This window comes from Oryzias latipes, chromosome 3 (assembly GCF_053564925.1).
Source record: "Oryzias latipes strain Hd-rR chromosome 3, Olatipes_Hd-rR_3.1".
Classification (NCBI taxonomy): domain Eukaryota; kingdom Metazoa; phylum Chordata; class Actinopteri; order Beloniformes; family Adrianichthyidae; genus Oryzias; species Oryzias latipes.
The window spans coordinates 15,248,419-15,270,000 of NC_136239.1; the positions used below are offsets into that span (position 1 = coordinate 15,248,419).

Below are 21,582 nucleotides of genomic sequence, written 5' to 3' on the forward strand. Positions count from 1 at the left end.
ATCAGTCAATTATTGTATGGCTCTTTTGAAATTACATTTAAAAATATGTGGCGTTTATGGCTCTCTTGGCCAAAAAGGTTCCCGACCCCTGCTTTAGAACGTATTTATTCGCTCGTTATTTTCTACATACATGCAGTCCGTGCTGAACTTTTCTCTGAGACGCACGGACCCGGAGGAAGGTTTAGGTTTTGGTTACGGTTACGGCGGCGCATCAAAGGGTTTATGCACGGCCGTTACGGCAGCACACCGCTCCCGCGGGAGTGGGGTCAGCTGAGGAGAATAAATGTCCCACACCTACATGCGTGACAGCTAACGGGTCTTGAACTTTAAACACGCTCAAGCAAAAACAACATTAGTTTTAGACTCACTGAAAATACGTGGGGAAAATACAACGATAGACGTGTTTGAGATGAACCAGCACCTCGCCTGGATCGTTGGGGACACCAGGCGGGGGGGCTGTGAGATGAAAGTCGATCTGCAGCAAGACTGAAGGAGAACAGGAAATTGGAGTTGTCCTTAACATTCAATTTAGTTTTAATATTCTTCTCCCACTTAGTATGATCTGTGTTATTATATATTTTATGATTATTTTAATGTTTTGTGATGTATGTAGCCTTTTTTAATGAATTGGTACTTTAAATTATTTTAATTAATCACTCCACTACAAAAACCATCAGGACACATGTCCCATAATGCATTGTTTTGTAGTCTGTAGGGCAGCTTTCAGTCAGTTCAGTTTCCAGCTGTGTCCGGGTAGGTTTGCCCCTTGCTCCCACCCCTTTCTCGCGATATTTTTGTGATGATTGACAGTTGATGTTGGAGCAAAAACAAAAATATGTTTCACATACCAGGTGATCTGCGCAGCGTTGAGTTCACCTGGGTGATCTCAAACACGGTTATTGTGCATCTTGGCTGCACCTATTTGGTGTCACAAAGATAAATTTCCATCCGTTTTCTTTACTTATTTGTACTGTCATGACAGCGATGCTTTTGTCAGTTTACCTTCTTGATGCATCTTCAAAAGTGCAGAATAAAATGTGACTCTGAATTTGAAACAGCACATTGTAATTTCTGCATCTATTATTAAAGTATTTATTAGTAATGCAGTCGAAATTAGTAGATTTGGTTAGCATGTTGATTTACGGCAGGGGTCGGGAACCTTTTTGGCCGAGAGAGCCATAAACGCCACATATTTTTAAAAGTAATTTCCAAAGAGCCATACAACAGTGTAGTGTCCCTTTCCCACACTGAGACACGGAGACTTAACCTCTTTTAAGGTTCTTTATTCTGGTTACTGTAGACCGCAACAAACGCCGTACAATTAATCCAGCAACTCCTGAATCTCTCCCGCTGAGACGAGAGCGCTTCTCCCAACTTTATTCCCCCCTCCCGCTCCAGCCCTCCCATTTCCCTTATTCGGCCCATAGCTGAACCCCATTGGTCCAAACTACCTAACAACAGGCTGAGCGACAGAACTGAGAGCCAATCACATCTCTGCTTGATGCGTTCATTGAACTCCAGAACTTTTAACGCGGCCCAACAGCCAAGTTAAACTCAGTCCGCGACAATATGTTTAAAACTAAATATACAAGTGAATGTGTGCATTTGATGTAATTTCAACATTTTTAAAGTACAATAAGTCTGTGGATTCTTTTTAATAACATTGTTATGCTGTTGCTAATAAATGATGAGTATTTCTCGTGGTAGTTTTGCTGATTGTGTAGTCTGGTTGATACGTGGTGAGTTTCTGCTTCAGGCAGGCGTTGAGACTTTAAACGTGATCGTAGGTCTGACTGTTCTTTAGATGTGACAAAGACTGATCACATGCAGACGCGGCACCAAACACACACTCACGCCGCAGTGAGTGACGGGCAGCGGGTTTTACGTTTTTACGATCCCTGCGCGATTCACCTGCTGCCGGTCCCCACAACCCCCCCACCCCCGCCCTATGCTTTCTTCCTCACACATCCCCGTCTCCGCAAATGCGCGCTCTTCCTCAAAGACGGGAGCGCGCAGTTTTAGGCACGGCAATTCACAGGTTTCAGGCTGGTACAAACTCTGTGAAATAATAGATAATAGTAAACTGAAAGTGCTGGCGCAGATTTTTCTCTCCAAGCACCGCAACTACTGCGCGCCTCTGGCATCGCATCGCGCCCGAGAAGGACTGGTCTAATGAAAAAAAAGTATAACTAAAGATTTGTCTGCGAGCCACATGTGACCATCAAAAGAACCATATATGGCTCGCGAGCCATAGGTTCCCGACCCCTGATCTACGGTATGCGCCCCTAAACTTTCTGGTTGTGCGCCTAAAATTTTCAGTTAGGGGCCACTGTGCTCCTAGTGAAAAAAGTTAGTCTGGAGCCCTGCCCAGTCAGCGGTGATCTAGTAGGGGACACGTGAGCGCCCCCATGAAAAAAATCCTTTTATCCCCTTATACACTAAGAACACCCATTTCCGTGTAAAATTAATGAAGTTTGCGTCAAGGAGTCCCTACCATTCTGTCACCTTGCTGCTACGATGACCGTATGTTGCGCTGTCTGTGAACACGCTGTGCGCGGAGGGGGGGGGTGACTGCACGCGGAGCAAACAACGAACAGGTAGGAAGGCGGGCCTCAGACCCACCGCTTATGGTTCCAGACCCGCAACAAACTAACGGCTGCTTCCTAAAATGTAATAAAAATAATAACTAATGATATTTGTCATATAAAAAATTAATATAATTTATTGGGTTTACTGGACTTAAACAAAAAATAAAGAAATAGAAACTAATCTGCATCAAAGTGAATTTGTTTCCATCATCTCACTTAACTTAACTCTGGGTGTTTGACAGACAGAAAAGTCTGTTCAAGGTTGTGGAAAATGGACAAAAGATCAAAGGAAACATCACGCTTATAAAGAATAAAAACAATTAGATTAAATAAATATCCTGTCTGGAACATTCTCATGTATAAGTAAAATGTTTTGTCAAAAAAATAATGCTGTTGCATAATGAGGAAATAAAACACTATATGTTCTTAATTCGTTATTTATTTATTTATTTATTTTTCGTCCTAAAAAAGTATCGATAAGAGTACCGTTAAAATACCGAATCGATAAGCAGTATCAATAAGAGTAGGGGTGCCGTTAAAACCTTAACGATACCCATCCCTATAGACACGTAGTGTTGCGCTGCACAAAATAGTTCCCAAACAAAACATGTAGTGATATTCATGGAAATCTAACAGCGCGCGTTCATGTTTGGTTTTACTGAGTGAAGGAGAACAGTAATTAACCCTCCCCCCCCAACATAAAATCCTGTGTGTAATACACACACGCGTAAGCCCAACCCACCCTTTCACCCCCACCCCCAATTCCCCTCCATTAACAGATCCATGACCCCACAAAAAAAGAAAACTTATAAAGATTTTCTAAAAGAAACTTGAAGCTTGGCTCTGCTGTGAGGAAACAGTATTTGGGAATCTCTTCATACCAGGAGCCAGCTCAGTCATAGGGACATCACCACAGTGCCCACCCAGACCGGAACAGCAATGGGGTCCACTCTACAGCTGTGAGGCTGCAGTAATTGTAAACTCCAGCCACCCCAGCAAGGGCAAACCTGCAGCAAAAACCACTGACCAAGATGGCAAGCCCTGGTAGAAAAGTTCCCCACAGGAAACACTGAGGCTAAAATCATAGTAAGATGTTAAAACGAAATGCATAAGACGTAAGTAAAAAAAATATAATGGAAATACGATTAAATGCATAAACCACACCTGGATGTGTCAGGAAAGCAGGGGTAAAAAATAAGATACAGATTCCACTTTTTCTGCTGTAAAACATTTATCCTCAGCCTCGTGTTCAAATTAATCCATGAGAGGAAGCCATGAAATGGGTTTCTGTAATTCATGTGCAAAATGTCAACCATTTGCTGAAATCGGGTCAATTGAATGGAACAATATTTAAAGGTAATGAAAACAATGTCACATTGATACTAATCAAAAAGAGTTCTTTTCTAGAGCACCTTGAGGAAACTTGGTGCTGCTTTGCTTTCATTGCCCTTGATCACACATCATGTGGGAAATATTTTTAGTAAGGATTTCTTGGCCTAGTTGAACTTAAACTTTAAACATGCTGTTTATAAATAAAATAAAGGAGAAAAAAGAAGTCTTTGAAAAAAGCGTCTTCATCCTTTCCAGCCTCATGCATTTTTCACATCCTGTCATTTTTTTTGGAGAGGCAGTAGATGGTGTTTAATGACTTATTTCCTATTTATCTTTTGGGTTAAAGATGTAGTTTGGAAACCGCAGGTGTGCTGTGAGTTTGATTCATGCCTTTAATAATCTATGATGGAATTTATTTGGTCTTATTCTGGCCAAACCTTGGGTTACAAAATAACTCCATAATTTAATTTAAAGTTTTCTCTAGCTGATATCTTGTCATAACACATGATCAATATCCTGACTTTTTTGAAATATTTATTTTGGGCACGTCATATTTCCCATCAACAAGCTGACCTTGTTATGGCCAAAATTAGTTTTATTTTGAATGGATTGTAAATGGTTTTAATACCTTTTTAAAAAAGTTTTTTTGCTAAATGTTTTTGTCATGAACATTTAGCCTAAACCTGGTACACCAAAACTTTAGCTCCAGTGGAAGCCTGCACAATATACCGCAAATTTATCGTTATCGCAATATCCAGCTCTGCAATATGCATATCCTAAAGGACGACGAAAATCGCAATTAATCGTTATCCTTAAATGTGTTCAAACAATCTTATGGCAGCTTGAAGCATTTAACGAATCAAATAAATCTGTTTATGGATTTGACCAATCGGATGGAGGCCTATTATGTTAGATGTTTGTCACCTATGTCGGGGAGGGTCATTTGGAGTATAATTTTTAAACTGTTGCAGTGAAATGGGAATGAAGTTTTTGTTTATTTTGTTATTTGTTTATATACCGCAAATTATACCGTTATGGCAATATTAATCTCTAATATCGCATATCGCGAGTTTTCCTCATATCCCTACTCATAACCCTACTCCAGTGGTTACAATCTTTTGATTGCCATAACTCTTAAACCGTTCACATGTAATTCCTTTGGATTCTGAAGTGGACAAAAGCAGCCGTGCGCTGATATGCAACGCCTTACTTTCAGCATCATTAAGTGTTACATAATCGTGTGAAGCTGACATGCAAAGCCGATTTTCTCTGTGTCAGAATTTTCTGATTCACGTTGATTTCCTAAACAGAGTTACGGGTTGTCAAAAAGCGCGTGTTACTGGGTGTCGCCGGTGACATTTCTGGTCTTAAAGGGTTAAGCACTTGTGGGTCTATGACCCTTTGGATTAAAGGTACAGAGTAAGATGGAGGAGTAAATCCTGCCGGTAAATTCCAATACTTGAAAGTTTTATCAGATCATACTACATCATGCTTTTGGACATTATTTTAGTTCATTGCAAGAAATACACAAACGGGCAAATAAAAAATGACAGAATGGCAGAAAATTGTAAACCTCTATGGGAGAATCTGGTCGATGCCTTTACTGCCGCTTTCAAATGAGATTGTCGCTTAGAAGAAATAGAAAGATCTGGATTCAGTCTGTTTATCTTCATCTTCCAACTTGTTACCTCCACCTTCTTACACACCTGCTTAAAAAATCATTTGTGCCCTGAGATCTGAGACGGTAGCCAAGGAGCATTGATCCAGACTGTTGACATTTCTGCTTTTTGCCTTTTTTTTTTATCCCCGACTAGGTTATAGTGTTGTCTTCTCAGTTGAAATCTGGCTTTGCACAGTGATCCGAATGTATTATCCTCATACCATGACAGGGAATGTTTATAATATTGAACGTCATCAGTAGTCTTGCTTCTTATATTTAAACCATGGAAGGGTAAACATACAGATTGAATATTCAAATTTAGAAAATAATTTACCAGAACCTGCTTCTCATTTGGACTATTTTACTTCAAATAAATCTAAAATCAGAAAGCTGATATCACTGCATTATTTAAATGTATGTCAGGTATGTCATAAAAAAATGTTTTGTTTAAGTTGATCTTCAGAAGGTAATAAAAAGGATTGCTCAAAAAGAGATCAAAATGCCAGTGTTATATTTCAGTATGAAATGAGGTTAATGACCATGTTAATGAGTTCTTCTCTGGCTAATTTAACTCTAAATTACTGCTTTATCTTGAAGTGTATCATGATTGATTTGTCCTTTTCATTGAGTTTTATGTCCTACTGTCTTTCAGTGTAGTGGTTTGTGCTCTCACCTCACAGTGAAAAGACCCTGGTTCAAAATCCCGGCTGGGACCTTGCTGTGTGGAGTGTGCATGTCCTCCCTGTGCATGTGTGGGCTTCCCTTGGGCTCTCTGGGTTCTTCGTGCAGTCCGAAAATGAGATTAATATATTAATTGGCATCTCTAAAATGTCCCTTAGGTTTGCGTGTGAGTTTGTGGCCCTTCAACAGACTGGTTTCCTGTCCATGGTGTACCCCGCCTTTGACCAACAGGAGCTAGGTTGGCTCCAGCAGCCCCATGACCCCGAAAGGGACCTAGCAGGTTCTGAACATCAGAGAATGGCTAATACAAAACAACTTAGTATTTATCCATACAGTACATCAGAATCAAACTTTGATCTGTCGTCTTTCAAGGCCAGGGATCCAAATAACTCAATTAGATTAAGCTTTGGTGATTTTGTTGAGATCAGTGACAGAGTAAGCCATCGGAGGCAATTCCCATGGATTGATTGGCCCTACAATTAAGGACCCTGCTGTTGAAAGAAGCCTGTAAATGAATCTAGGCTACAATTACAAATGTAGAACAGATTAGGAATTATACCCCGTGGTTGTCAAAGTGCATAAAGCATGAATTTATTTGGATAATTAGTCACATTAAAATATTAGAGCAGTTATTTTTCTTTCTATCTGAAAGGCTTGTATTGGAAAGCTGCTAAGGAGCTGTTTGTCATAAATTATTAAATCGGTTTAACAGATTCAGTTAGAAATGCAACGCTGGCAGAAAGAGCTGTGTTCTGAGGAATATTGAGCAATGAGCGTCACTGCCAACTGTTCATCAGCAATTTCCACTTGGTGTACATTTCACTTAATCTACTCTTTCAGTTGATGTCAGCCAACATATCTGTTGGATGAAATTGGAAAACTGGAAAAATGAGTTGTGTAGCACATATCTCTGAAATAATCAGGCCTCCAGGGCTTTAAGATTTAAAATTTTAGTTATAAATGGAACTTTTAGAGCAACGTACTTCAGCTGTCTGAAAGGAGAGCTAGAGTAACATATGTATAAAAACACAAGGACATTATTAGGACTAGTAGGTGCTTTTATAAAAAAAAAGGTAATTATATTTAGGTAAGCGACAATGTCCCACTGCCACATTTTTCCTCCTCGTCAGAGGGGAACAAGAGAAAAAAATTTGAGAACTTCTGGTGTAATGAATCTTCTTGCCAGCAGCTTGTGCACAAAGGCCAAGCAGCAGTAGTACAGTTTCCATTGTTGTACAGATTTCCTGTCTTTAAAAAAAATCCAACACTTGGCTAAAATTTAAAACTCTAAGCAAGAGGTTTGCATGAGATGACAGCAGCTTAAAGTCAAAACACAAGAAAAGACCGTATGTTTGTACAAGGCAGACCAAGGCCTATTTTTTTATTTTTTATATTGCATCACACCTACTGTTTAAATTTTTTTTGAGTCTCAGTGGAGCAGCCAAGTAGACAGACAGATATTTATGTTTGTTTATTAACTGTAACAGATAAGACTTACGACAAAAGCAACACATTGCCTGTAATGCAAAACACGTATTCTTTAAAGCCATTCTCATACTTTTTCAAGTCCAGCCTTCCTCTTACATCATCTTTTTTGAAGTGTAGGGAAAGTCAAAGCCCTTTGAACTGTCTCAGATCAGTAGCTTGTGTGACGGATACATTTGTCTTCTTGAGGAGTTTCTGGAGGATACAGAAAAGGGTTCTGCTCTCTGAAGCGCCTAAAAAGAGCCTAGTTTGCAATACTGCAGTTTAATACATGGTTTCTGATATAAAAAAGGTGGTTATCTGCGATAAATGTAAACAACCTTGTTTCACACAAACAGGAGCATTTAAAGACATAAGAGTTGTCATGTTGTTGCTACTCAGGGTGGTCAACAGCTATGCTTATATGCAAAAACAGTCATTAAAAAATTAAAAAAATACAATATCTAAACACATTTGGCATGATAAGGTTGTTTTTTATTCTGATGGTGTTTCTGAATTTAATTTGAAATAAATTGAAGGAATATATGCATATGCATTGTATGTTCATGCGTTTGTTTTTGTTTGCACAGATTTCAGTCTGCAATATTGCTTGAACAAAAGAGCTTCATTGCTTGTTTTAAAAATTCATTCTCTTTACAAATATGGCATAAAAGCAGGAAAGTAAAAATGTCAAATAAGTTATTATAAAGAATTATCTACAACCAATAAAATCTACTAGACACATTTTTTCTATTTTTGCTGAAGTTTAGTATTTTTGGATTCAAATTATTAACAGGCATATTCAGTAACATTCTGTCCAAGTTTCCTGGCTTAAGATGCCTCTCACGCGATGCCTTTGTCTTTCCTTTGTATCCATTCTGAGCATTAGCTTGCCTAATCTTTCAGTAGCCCTTAGCTGTAAGCTTTTTGGTAATGACTTGCCTAATCCTCTGTGGCAAAACAAGCTGTTGCATTAACCTCAAAGCATTTGACTCGCTTTCTGGCTACCATTAAATAAAGAGGTTTGATGGTGTTGCCTGGATTTTGTCTTAGGCATGAGATGTTGGTTCAGCTTGGGTATTAAGAGCTATTCAAAAATAGTTGTTTCTCCCCCAGTTTCAGGGATGGCTTGATGTTAAACCATATTGTTAATGATAAATGGATAAAACCCTAACATTAATCCTAACATGTACTCCACTCCACACCAACAGTCTCGCCTATAATTCAGAAGTGAGTTTCTTTTTTCTTTCTTACCTATATGCCTATGGTGCAATTTAAATTGAGAGGAATTTAAATTGCCGAATCTATGTGGCAACAATGGGAGGAGGACCCCTGCCCATCACCATAAGTGGTCGTATGAGTAAGGAGGGTTAGGTAAGGCAGAGCTGCTAGACTGACCCCCGATTGATCATGTTATATTGATCTCATGTTGGTTCTACATTTTGTACTAAATTGCACCAGGTGAAAACACACAGGACTTTTCTGTCAGTAAAAATCCAGAAATGCTTGGCAGTTTTTGTTGCCATGAAGATGCACTATTCAGGAAATGTTGCATATTTTTCAAGCTCAGGTTGATTTGTGTAACTTTTTCCAATACTATGTTGCTAACTTTTTTATGTCCTCAAATATAAAAGTGCATTAGGATTTAAAAAAAAGTTCTGGGTTATATTTTCATGTCAGTGGTAATGACAAAATAAATATATTTTGCATTTAAATTAACATGTTAAAGTTGCCCTTTGCAACAGTTTTTTTTTTTACTACCAGCTTTTTCAAATGCCTTTGTTTTTCCGTCTGCTCCTGATTCAGAAAAGTTTGAGTAAAGAAATACTCGGAATGCCCTTTTAAGCTTAATTTTGTATGTTTATCCTCCCTCCATCATGTGAAAAATGCCACAAGGACATGTCAAAAACCAATGAGTTTTATTGCTGGAAATGCTATGGTAGCCTGTTACCATTACCCCAGATGCATAAAGAGCAATGCCATATTGAAAAGGTCTCTAAACAATGAGATATGGCTTAGCAGATACAGTGAACTCAACCCTAAAATGCTTTATTTGGCCCAATTTTAAAAAGAAAAACTCTGATCTTCGCAGAAATAAGACCCAGGTCATGGTATTAATGTTTTTGTACAAAATGCAACTAATGAGCAACATTTTAAACTTTTCTATCAATAAATACGTCATCATATAGGAAATCCAATGCATACCTAATAAATCGTCATGATGTTATCCAAATCTACACACATACAAAGATTTACACAAACTGTTAGACTCCTTGGTCAGTGTTTCACAATAGGTTGGTGGGTAGCCGATATCACTACAGACCCCTTGCGCCCATTGAATGTGTCCCCGGGGCGATGAGACATGGTCGGAGCGGACTGAGAATAGTGCATCCTGATCGACAGTTGCGCCGGCCCTGCTGACTGGAAAGAGGGAGTAATGAGCACTTCAGTCCACGGCAGTAAAGCATAGGGCGGCCGGGGGCTTATTGAGCTTGTCGAGACGCACCGCAGCGGGAGACATGTACCTGGCTGTCTTTGCTCGCTGCTACTGAGGGAATCGCGGTTAGATTTTTTTCCTCCGCTTAGTAATATGCCTCAATTCAATGTGGCATCCTCCAAAAAAACAAAAAAGATCAGGCGGTCCTGCCAGAAAATGTAGAATTGGTGCAAAGTCTAATTCTACCATTGACTTTGAAAAGTCTACAAGATCAGCCTAAACGTCCACTATTTTGAGAGTAGTCACTCAGATCTTCCTAAAATGTTTTCTACAAGTTTTCCTTTATTAGCTGACTGTAATAATGTTTTTTCAGCTCTGTTTGTGCAATTGTAGCACAGCAGTGAGCTGACATCTTGATCTATCCAATATGCCGTCCAACTCTGTGGACACAAGCTAGCGTAGCGACTCTAGCCTACATAACTCGTGGTTAAAAACACCAAAAACACAATTTTCATTGGAGTGGGTCTTTAGTCAAATAAAAATTCTGAAAAAAGTTGCCTTTTTAAGTCTTTTTTTTTTAGTTTAAAAGAGTTCTCTTTTATTCTTGTTTTGTTAACCTTTTATATGTTCTAGATCTCCATGGCATCGTTTTTGGGATCAGAAGCACAGTAGCCCACTTATTCACATACTTGACACTAGCAGGCCTCTCGGCGTCAACATAAACAAAAAATGTTTTGTCTTGTCTTGTATTACTTCACCACTGTCAAAGCTCAGTGTCAAATACTTGTGATGTAATACGTCCCAAAGGGTCCCTCACACACCCTCTGACATTTTATTGTTGTGATGAGGGCTTGTAGAAAAATAACTCTCTTCACTCATCCCCAACTCCAATTCTGTTTGTACTTACTGGCACATTTCCTGATGTTTTATGTGGTAAGGGTCATCATGCTGTACCCTGATGGGACAGAGAACACAAATTAGCAACATAGTCAATTTAAATTTGATTAGGAATAGATTTTGTGGCACCAAAACTACATAAACCCAATAACTTTGTCGTCTTAGATTACTTGTTACACGAATAAAAATCCCAAACTATGCTGGAATTTTTAATGAAAGATTTTGCGCATCTTCAGACACTGGGAGGTGTTTAGAACAGAAGGCCTTGCTTCCTGCATCAGCACGTTCAGATGCATGTTCAGAGTCAAAGTTCAAAGCCTTTGATGTTGAGCTGCAAAGCTGATTTGTATGAGAAGACATGTGAGCTCCCTGGGACCGCAGGGATTTACTGTTGCAGTCAAGTTGTTTGACATACCAGTCTGAGAAGCTCATGTTCATTCAGGCATCAGCAGTGGGTAACTGTCAGCAATATCAAATACCTGCTAGACTGCATTACATCCAACAACATCGGTTGCTATTAATCTATCGTTTGTCATGCTGACCTTAGTGTAATCAAAATTTAATGGCATTTAATGTTAATCGTAAATGCATTTTCGAAACACTGCTGGGATGGGATACAAATCACTATTGTTGGTTTTAAAGTTGTTAAACCATGTAATAGAAACGCCTCTGAGGTGGTGCTCTGACATTTTTAGAGTAAATGTAGCTGAAAATAACTTTCTTTCAATCATTCCAAGCTTTCTCAACATTCAGGATTATAAACCAGGCAGTTTAAGAATATATAGAGTTCAACATGGCACTAAGCTCATGGAGGTTTCATATCTCCAAAATTTTGAGAAAAAAACTAAGAGTAAAGCTTGTCTGCCTGCCTCTGTTTTTCTGTGCATCCTTTATTGTAGTTTACTGCCATTCCTCAGCTTTCAGAAAGGATGGCAGAAAGGATTTGGGTATTTCTAACTTTTTCTTTTAAGGTGTTTTTGAGAAGTTTACTGTAGAAAATGTTGGCGTAAAATTCATCAACTGGGAGGAGATGTTCTCTAAAATAAGGACTCACCTTTGTGATTTGCAACAATAGCTTGCTTTAATGTGTATTGTAATAGTATTTCATTGAAATGATGTATCATAAATAATAGTCTTTAAACTCAACTGTACGAGACAAAACCAAAAAAGTCATTTTTGAGCTTCTTAATCAAAGCAGATGAGGTGGAAATTACATTTTTGTGTTCATTTTCCCTGTTTCTGCCTGTCCTTCCACCAAAATAATTTTTTTTACTGCTGCTGCCTTTAACTTGTAGTTGCAGCTTAGGGGTCCTGATTTGGTCACTTTTGACAATGACTTTGAAACAAGTCGTATTGAGCTTTGAAACGACACCAAAGCTCTGGTATTTTTCTGGAAAGCGCTGCCTCCTGATAAATGCAAGTGAATCTGGGTCAAAAAACACAAGAGACGATGCAGCTCTGTCTGCCTGAACAGCGAAATGCTGTTTGTCTGCTCTGTAATTAAATCTGGTTTACAAACAGAGGCTGCAGACTCTGGAGAACCTTAAAGTCCCCCTCCAATAACAATCCTGTTTTTAAAGTTTTTGACATGTACGTGTGGAATTGTTCTTATGAAAGAGAACAAATGTAATAAGAAATAATTTCATTTTTGCATTTCTGAGTATTTCTTATTTTAAATGCTGTCAATCAAACTGTTGCAAATACGCTCTTTTTGAATTAATGAGCCGTTGTGATGTCACAACGGGCCAGGAGCGCATGCGCATTATACAAGCTCAGGTGCGAGAGTAGAGAAGATGGCACATTGCTGCGTTGCCTGCACGTATTTGTACTGCAAAAATAGCAAACTTTCATTCCACTTTTAGCAAAATTAACTCTCTAGCTGTTAAGTTGGTTTCCTGACATTGACACACCCAATCTCTCTGTAAAGACACTAGCAAGAGTTACTTGTTTATTTATTTGGAAGCTTTGAAAAATGCAGCTGTCTCAATAAATTTACACACGCAGGTACTTAGTATCAGCTAATTCTTCTTTTACCAGAAACTAGAATGAATATAACCTACATGTGGTGTAGCCTTCATTGTGATTTGTGCTTTGCAAAACAACGACTGATAGAACCAGGCATGCTGCTGAATATTTGTCTGAGTATATTTTGAGAAGAATAGAATGAGTGAAGATTCAGTTTCTGCTGAGAGAACCATCTGTTTCTCTGTGTGCCACAAGCATCTTCTGTTCCTCACTCTTGGGTCTCGTGTTTTCTTTTCTTTTTTCCTCCAGTTGGATTTGGCAGAACCAGAAAAAAGAATCATATGCATCAACAAACTAGCCTGGTTGTCGTTTTACCCATGAGAGTAACTCTTTCACTGTGCTTACCACTCTAGTATTGAGATGAAAATTACACGGCTAAAGTGATGGATCTTGCTGTAAATTATGTGGCTAAGGGAGAGAAAAAGGCTTTAAGATGCCCCTTTGTCATGCGTTTTTGGTTAATCCTCGTTTATCCTTCTCCAGCCTGGATTCAACACCACCATCCAACTATAAAGAGACCCAATTATTTATAGTTTCTTCCCTGAATGGATGGTTTTACTTCCCTTTAAGGGTGCAGTTCCAAGGTCTTCTCCGTCACTTTTTCGTCCTAGTCAGTGCTCCCATCATTTTATATCTCATCACTTCTTTAGACTGCGAGGCTCAGAATATCAATAATGGTTTTAATGAGTGGCAATAAGTCATGTTGAAGTTAACCATAAGATTTTTTTTAATAGGATTTGGCAGAAAGCCCTTTTATTGAAAGTCACATGAAAAGTCAACCATCTTTAGTTCCCTTCATGTGCAGTAAGAGTATCAATCTTTTCCAGTCTGATCCATTTCAGTGTTTGCTTTTCTAAGCGCTCTGGAAATCCACTCCCCTGTTGCTCTGAGCGATCTTAGGCAGGACCATTGTTCGAGTCATCTGGCTCGATCGTTTGACTTTGCATCGGTAAAGCAGATTACCGTTCCTCCCTGCACACTCATTAACTACATTGACCTCGGGAGGTGGTGGAAGGCATTTCAATCAGGATGTTATGGTGAAATGAACACAGTGATTTTCCCCACTCCCTCCTCTGTGATCACTATAACCGTAAATTCTGAGGGCAGTAAGCTGTAATTAGTGAGGAGGAGGAGGAGGCGATCTAAAGATGTGTATTGATTTCTTGTTTGCTTGGTGAAAATTAAGAAACAGAGACCTGACTGAAAAACTGAATTGTGACTCAAAAAGGCTGTTTTAAGACTTTGAAATTCATATTATGAATATGTCATATTCACTTTGTCTTGATCTTCTGTTCATGTTTGTTTCACATAGGCGGGTTGACCATGCGCTGCCTGGCTGCTCGGGTGAACTACAAAACCCTCATTTTCATCTGTGCCCTCTTCACCCTCATCACTGTGTTGCTGTGGAACCGCTGCTCCAGTAATACCTCCATATACTTCCTTCCCCGAGCCGCCTTTGTCGCTCCGAGCCCTAAGATAGGGGACGAAGGCATCAGCAGCCAACAGCATCCTCCACAGCCTCCGGAGCCTCCCCCTGTTGTCGGGGGTGTCAAGTTTGAGGAAATAGACTGTTTGATTAATGACGAAACCACGATCAAAGGCAGACGAGAAGGTGGGGAGATCTACATGCCCTTCAACTGGATGGAAAAGTACTTTGAAGTGTACGGGAAAGTAGTTCAGTACGACGGTTACGATCGTTTTGAGTTCCAGCACAGCTACTCAAAGGTGTATGCACAGCGCGAGCCCTATCACCCCGATGGAGTCTTCATGTCCTTCGAGGGCTACAACGTGGAGGTTAGGGATCGAGTCAAATGCATCAGTGGAGTGGAGGGTAAGCCTTTCAAAGTATCTTTCAAGTTAATGATTGGATTCTTTTAATAAGAAATGTCTCTTTTCTTGTCTGCTTAGATAATACAAACACAACAAGTTATTTTATTTCAATTGAAATATGATCATTATCCCTAGGCCTTTTTTGAAACGGCCTCTAATATCTTTCTAGCAGAGCTAAATAAGACCATGGCAACCCTTTCCAGACAATGTTTGTGTCCAGGAAAAGTTCTGTTGAAATAATTTCATTGTAAGAAATTAACTATGCTATGATTTTTATTAGTATTTACTGATTTTTATTTTTTTTAAATCAGCTCTTACCCTAAACGTTTTTTACGGTCTCCATTACTCTAAGCCCCTAAGGATAAAAGTATAATTTAGTATTTCCATTTTTTTTCCTCTGAGCTGCTACATCTGAACATCCTCCGTAAGCGCTGGATGTTAATATTGGCCTTTGCACTGGAAAACGGCACATTTTAGCATGGTCATCATTTGAATACATACAGCTACCTTTCTGGGAAAGAATGGTCTCTCATTTTCATTTAATATTTAGGCACATTCAATCCAGTTTAGCTCGTGCTGGTTTGGGGTGCCTTCCGTCCGTGAAACCAGGGTTCGAATCCAGGTTGCTCCCTATTCCCTTCTCTGCTTCTGTCCCAAGCCCGGATAAATTGAGAAGGTTGCATCAGGAAGGGCATCCGGCGTAAAACATTGCCAAGTTAACCATGCCACTCCTCCTCAAAGGAAAGGTTTTTTCTCCTGATGGGAGAAGCCGAAAGAGAAAGAAGAAGATGTATCACACATGTGAAACTCTAGTTCTGTCTTCATCCATAGTCAATTATTTTTATGTTTTGTCAGGCTGACTTTTTCTCTCTGGTGCAGTCAGTTCATTACAAGCAAGTCACGGTTTGCTTCCTTTTTAGAGTCAGGAAGGGCATCTTCACCATTCGGTTCACTTCACTGCCCTGAAACCCCTAAAATGAACAGGAAACGGCCGAAACATCACCACTTTTCTCTTTTTTCCAACCTAAGGAAATGGAGCAGGTTTTCCTGTGAGCACTGAACAGTTCTTCAGGGCTAACCTGTGTCGCATTTCTTGTGCTGTAAATCAGACAAAATATAGGATCAGCGAAGTGAACTATAGGATCTCGGATGTTATTCAGTTTTCAAGGTTTCACCTAAATTAATTTGAAGGAAAGAATCAATATCTAATTTAAAAGGCCATTGGCTAAAAGCACTCGGTCATCAAAATAACTCAGTTCTTTGGTTTTCTTAAGCAAACAAATCATTGTTTTTAAAACAATAACTGACATGAATATTAAATGGTAAATGGCATATATTTATAAAGCGCTTCTACCTTGCTTTAAGGCCCAAAGCACTTTACAATCAGTCTTTCTCCCATGCACACACATTTATACTGATGCCACACTGGAGCAATGTGGGATTCAATGAGATCTTCATTCATAAATTCAAATGTTTTTTGTGTCTTTGACCTGTTGATTTTGTAGTTTTGCTAAAACATGAGTAAACTGTAAAGTATGGTGGAAATATGAGGACGTCCCAATAGAAAATAGCACACTGGAAGTACGGCTCCTGTCATCCATAGATTACTCAGAGATTTGGATTATGGGTCAAACAAATGATAACAACTTTAAAACAAACCAAAACTTTACATGCAATAAAAAAAACTACAAGATGTCACTGATGGAACTGCACAAGGCAAGAAATGATCAATAAATACAAAAATGTCACTTCTGCATAGGTGTTATGCATAATGTAACTTGAATGTATAACATGTACAGAACTGTAAACAGAAATGCGCAGATCATCAGGTGTTGTAAAAAAAAGGTTGTGGGATCATACAAGATTTATCTTTAACCCACTCCTTTTCAAGCACACTGTCTTGTTTAATCTGTCTATTTTAAACTCTTGTGTTTATTTTCATTTGTGTTTGAAATAAAGGAATTGAATTGAATTGAACTGAATAAAGCTTAAAAAGATACACAATGATGCCTTCAGTATATACAGGGACATGCAGTAAGGGATATTTTTGTAATAAAAGTTTATAGTTTGAAACCGATTAAATAACTTGTATAACCCAGCGTTTTAGTTCTGTCAGAGCTGCTCATTCCTGGTCTTTTTAAAGCTAGCACACTGCTTGCATCCAGCCCACTCACCACTGATTAGCCTGATGCTGTTCGGTTCTGATTGATGGAGAAAGACAAGCTTTGCATTTAAATGCCCCAAATTCTTCTTCTCCCTTTTTTTTTTTTTTTTGCCATTTTTCCTTGAGCCTGTTGGAAAATGTCATGTCAAAGAAAATGAGGCGAGGGAGAATCAAAAGTCAACAAGTTAAGAAGATTTTTGCATTAGCAGTATATTACTTCACTTGTCCTACAGTTACACAGCAGCGAAGAGAAGCAGTGTTACTTCAAGTGAACAACTGATGTACAAAGATGTTTGTTCACCTTACGGCATATGCCTTCAGGGGTCACCACAGCGAATCATCTTTCACTGATTCACACAGGTGGAGAGGGTTTTACGCCGGATGCCCTTCCTGGCAAAACCCTGTACTGCATCCAGGCTGGGGACAGGCACAGGGGCACCCAGACGTAGGGCCCCTTGTGGCTACATAGTTGGGCAGTAGCGTGAAAGGACTCACCCCGGATCAAGTTCACCGTTCCCCCTGACAAACAAAGCCTGGTTTCCCATGCGCCAGTCTTACATGCAGCCAACTGAGCCATCCAGCTGCTTACTGATGCTCAGTATGGACTACAAAAAAACACACACTAATGGCAAAACAAAACAAAACAAGAAAACTTCTGGACTCATTGTTGTGTCAAAGATGGCAAACAAAAAAAAGTCGTTCTGGGAAGTTCTATACTGCTTTAATTGTTTGTGTGAAAATGATTTCTGCAATGGTTGCCTATTTTACCCATAGAACCCTGACGAAACATAAAAGGGCCAGCTCTTAAAAGTTATTAAATAAATGTGTGTTTTTTATTTCTTGACCACAAAGGTTTGTGCGATTTCATCATCATTTCTTCTTTCAGACGGAACAGTCTGGTTTATCCTTTGCTTAAGCAGATAATAAAGGAAGCACCAGACCTCCTTTCCTTTTTAATTAGCTGAGTTAGAACATCTTTATCAAAGGAGACAGTCCATTACTTGCGGTTCATTTCCCTCAGTAAAGAACCTTCTTTTGCAGTAAAGACTATTGGGACAGGTCCAAAGATTACAGGTCTGATAAGCTTGAATTTTTACGCAGTGTTTGACCAAAAATACAATCCCTTCTTAACAAGAAGTCAACCTGAAATACTCAACTTCAGCCACATTAGTGCTGATCTACTTGTAATGAATGTTTTGGATTGTGGATAGTATGAGAAGTCCTTAGGGGAAAACGTAAATGAATAGAGTGGCTGTGCGCCCAACATAAGTCAACTAAAATTGCCCTATCTTTTGAAATTAACAATCTACTCCGAGGAAAATAATGTTTATAGTTTTTAAACATGTGCTTGTATCATTTTTCTGACTATGGTGGACAAATATTAGTTATGATGTAGAAGCTACAATCCGCGGGCGACAAGTTCCCTGCTTCACTCCATTCTGATACATCTACTTCATCTAGACCAGTGTTTTTCAACCTTTTTTGAGCCACGGCACACTTTATCCTTGACAAAAATCCCGCGGCACACCAGCATCCAAAAAAAAAAAAAAAAAGCAGAAATTCATGGTCTGTATTGATTGGCAGCCACCCCCCACCCCCACCCCCGCCGCAATCTCACGTGGATTTGGGTGATAATTGTGGCAGAAAAAGCAGGAAGTTGCGGCTGTTTTTTTCTAAGAGATGAAATAAAAGTTAAATTAGAAAAATTTAGAAACTGTTTGTTGTGGTTTCAAGACGTTTCACAAGGACGACTCATTGTGCGCTGTCCCTTTAAGCCAATACATCATGGGAGATGTAGTGTGAAAACAGTCGAAAAAGGGCAGAAAGACTGGCGTCTCTGAGCTTCATTGTGTTGTTCACTTGTTCCACGGTCTGATACCGGATTCTATGGAAAGCTACACCGCTAAAGACGAGCTTTAGCTGGTATTTATGTTAGAACTGAGCGACTTTATCAGCAGAATTAAGAACAAGGAAGTGAAGACTTTAAGCACTTCTGATTGGTCAGACTGATGACATGTGATTAAGCTTTCAAGAATGATTGGCGGAGACAGTTAAAGGGGCGGGACTTTTCCTTACACAGTTATAGCTGCAGGTAAATCGCGTTACCGTTATTCTTATCAAAATGTCTTTAATAGAATTAAATAAACACAGAGAAAAAGTAATTTTAAGATCTTTTATATTCCTAACTACTCAGTGTTTTATCAGTGCCCGTTTGGATGAACAAAGAGCTGATGGAAAATGTGAATGAGGGCAATTTCCCACGGCGCACTTGACCATCTCCCACGACACACTAGTGTGCCGCGGCACACTGGTTGAAAAACACTGATCTAGACGACTATATCCATGTAGGTCTTTGTTTTCCTCGTCTGAGCTGGTGTCTGTCTTAAAATTTTACGACTGGATAGCTCCAATATTGCTCAACATTTTTGTTGCACCGCTGATGCTAGGTTGGGGTGTGAGGGACTGTAAGATAGCGGAAGAGTGTAAACAGGTGGATGACGGGATGTGGGGGCAGGCTTACCAGTACTCCAACAGTCTCGCCCACAAATCACAGGCAAATTTCCAATGAACTCCTGCCACTCTGCAGAAAATATGGCTCAGAAAACAACAACGGTTTTCTGATTTGTCCTAAAAACGCCACAATCATTTAAAATACCGCTTGAAAAGGTTTTAGAATAGATCAAAAGATGATTGGAATGAGTCTTTAGGGTAGGGTTTTTCTATTTTAATTCTATTCTAATAAAACACGGCATGTTGAGCAGTAGCGAGTTGAATTTATAGCATGTTAACAGAGGGAATACTTAACAATCAATGATATTCTTTATGTTAAAAAAAATTATAAAAAATAAAAAAAACTCATTGTGTTATTTATCAGCTGTAAACTCTAAAAATCCCTCTAAAGGTTACTTCAATACTCACTAAAATAATAATTTGTCTTAATACTGCTGTGGCTGGGGCATTCCTTTGCATTCTGCCACCTCATGATTGCATTTTTTTCATAATGTATGTCTTAGGGCAACGGTCTGTAACCTGAGGCTGCAGAGCCACATGCATTTTTTAAGTCCTCGATTGAGGCTTTTTGGCCTTAAAGAAAAATGCTTAAAAAAATAAAAAATATATTAGGTTATCTAGTTAAGTTACGGTAAGCACATATTCTAATCTATGCTGCACAACAGTGTCTAGTTGTTAAATTATTAAAGTTCCCTGAAGTATATAACAGCGTTTACATGTATAGATTGGATGATGGTGCACTAAAGTCAAAATAACAATAGAAAATGTCATGTTTGACTTGGATCTTATTTGACACAGGGTGTACTTTATTTTGAAAGGAAACTTTAATGTTCTGCTGTCAAAAGGAAAAGGAGTAAAAATAGTTTACAGAAAAATATAACACTTTTACAATGCAACTATGTTAAACCTAAATACAAATTTTTCTAAATATTAAGGCTTTGTGGCTCTTGTTGGGTTTTGGTCAGTTGGTAACTGAGCAAAATGCCTTTTTTAGGGTCAAAGGTCGGATGTAGAAATCCTTAAAAAAAAAGGAAGGGCAGACGGACACAACATGAAGGATTTTAAGTTTGGTTATGTTTGTCCTTTCAACTTAATATTAATTGTGCTTAAAATCGACTTCTTCTGATTCATATGCTGAATACAGTAATGACAAATTAGTTTGATGTATTCTCTACAATTCCTATCAGATGTTTCCAACTTTTTGGGATATAGAGAAAAAGATGTTATGGTAATAAAAAGGAAAAAAGCAACCGATTTTTACATTTAAAAAAAGACCATTTAGATCAATTGAACTGCATAAGGACTGGTATTGCCTATGATTATGACATGTGTGTATCTATTAGGGGCAGTTTTATATTGGTACATATTCTTCAGCCTGACCTGCTTTGCCGCTACAGGAGAAGAACACTTCCCATAAGAAATGGGGCACGACAGAGTTACAGGACTAACAATTCACCCCATCTTTCCTTATATCGTGCCTGTTTATCCTGTTTAAGAACAAATATCCACATGCAGTCAGTTTATAAGTTCATTCAACCCAAGGCTCTCTGCTATTTAACATGGAAATGCTCTAGCACTCACCTCTTCCTTCTGCTAAGTATATTTGTGTGGATGCATACCGCAGCGTGTTAATTACCCTGCCACGGCACAATCAGAACTACAGCAGAGCTTAAACCAGGTCATGGAAATGCTGGTTTTGTAATGTGCGCCATTGCACAAAAGAAAAGGATTCAAAGAAACCACATAAAGAAACACCTTCTGTTTCTGGGTTTGCCTTCTGACCCATTTGTACTTTGCCTCAGGTGCTCCACTCTCCCAGATAAAGCTGTGATGGTTCATGAACCTTATTTCATCTTAAATTAAGACAAATGGGATAGAAATATTTACAAATTGACAACATTTTTCTTCTAAATCTACTTATAGTTTTCATGCTCTGGTCACTTTTGTTGGTTTCTCTTGAAATTAAATTGAAATTTCTATTTATGACTGAGTC

At 38.9% G+C, this 21,582-nt stretch overlaps 1 protein-coding gene across 4 annotated transcripts in view; it reads left to right on the forward strand.

Moving 5' to 3' along the window:
• glceb (glucuronic acid epimerase b) overlaps window positions 1-21,582 on the forward strand; it is a 75,370-nt gene that overhangs the window by 38,820 nt on the left and 14,968 nt on the right. For all 4 annotated transcript variants that reach the window (XM_011488017.4, XM_078945086.1, XM_078945087.1 and 1 more), the window contains one exon: window positions 14,397-14,915. In XM_011488017.4, the coding sequence (XP_011486319.1) occupies window positions 14,397-14,915 (519 nt within the window). The remainder of the gene's footprint in view (window positions 1-14,396; window positions 14,916-21,582) is intronic.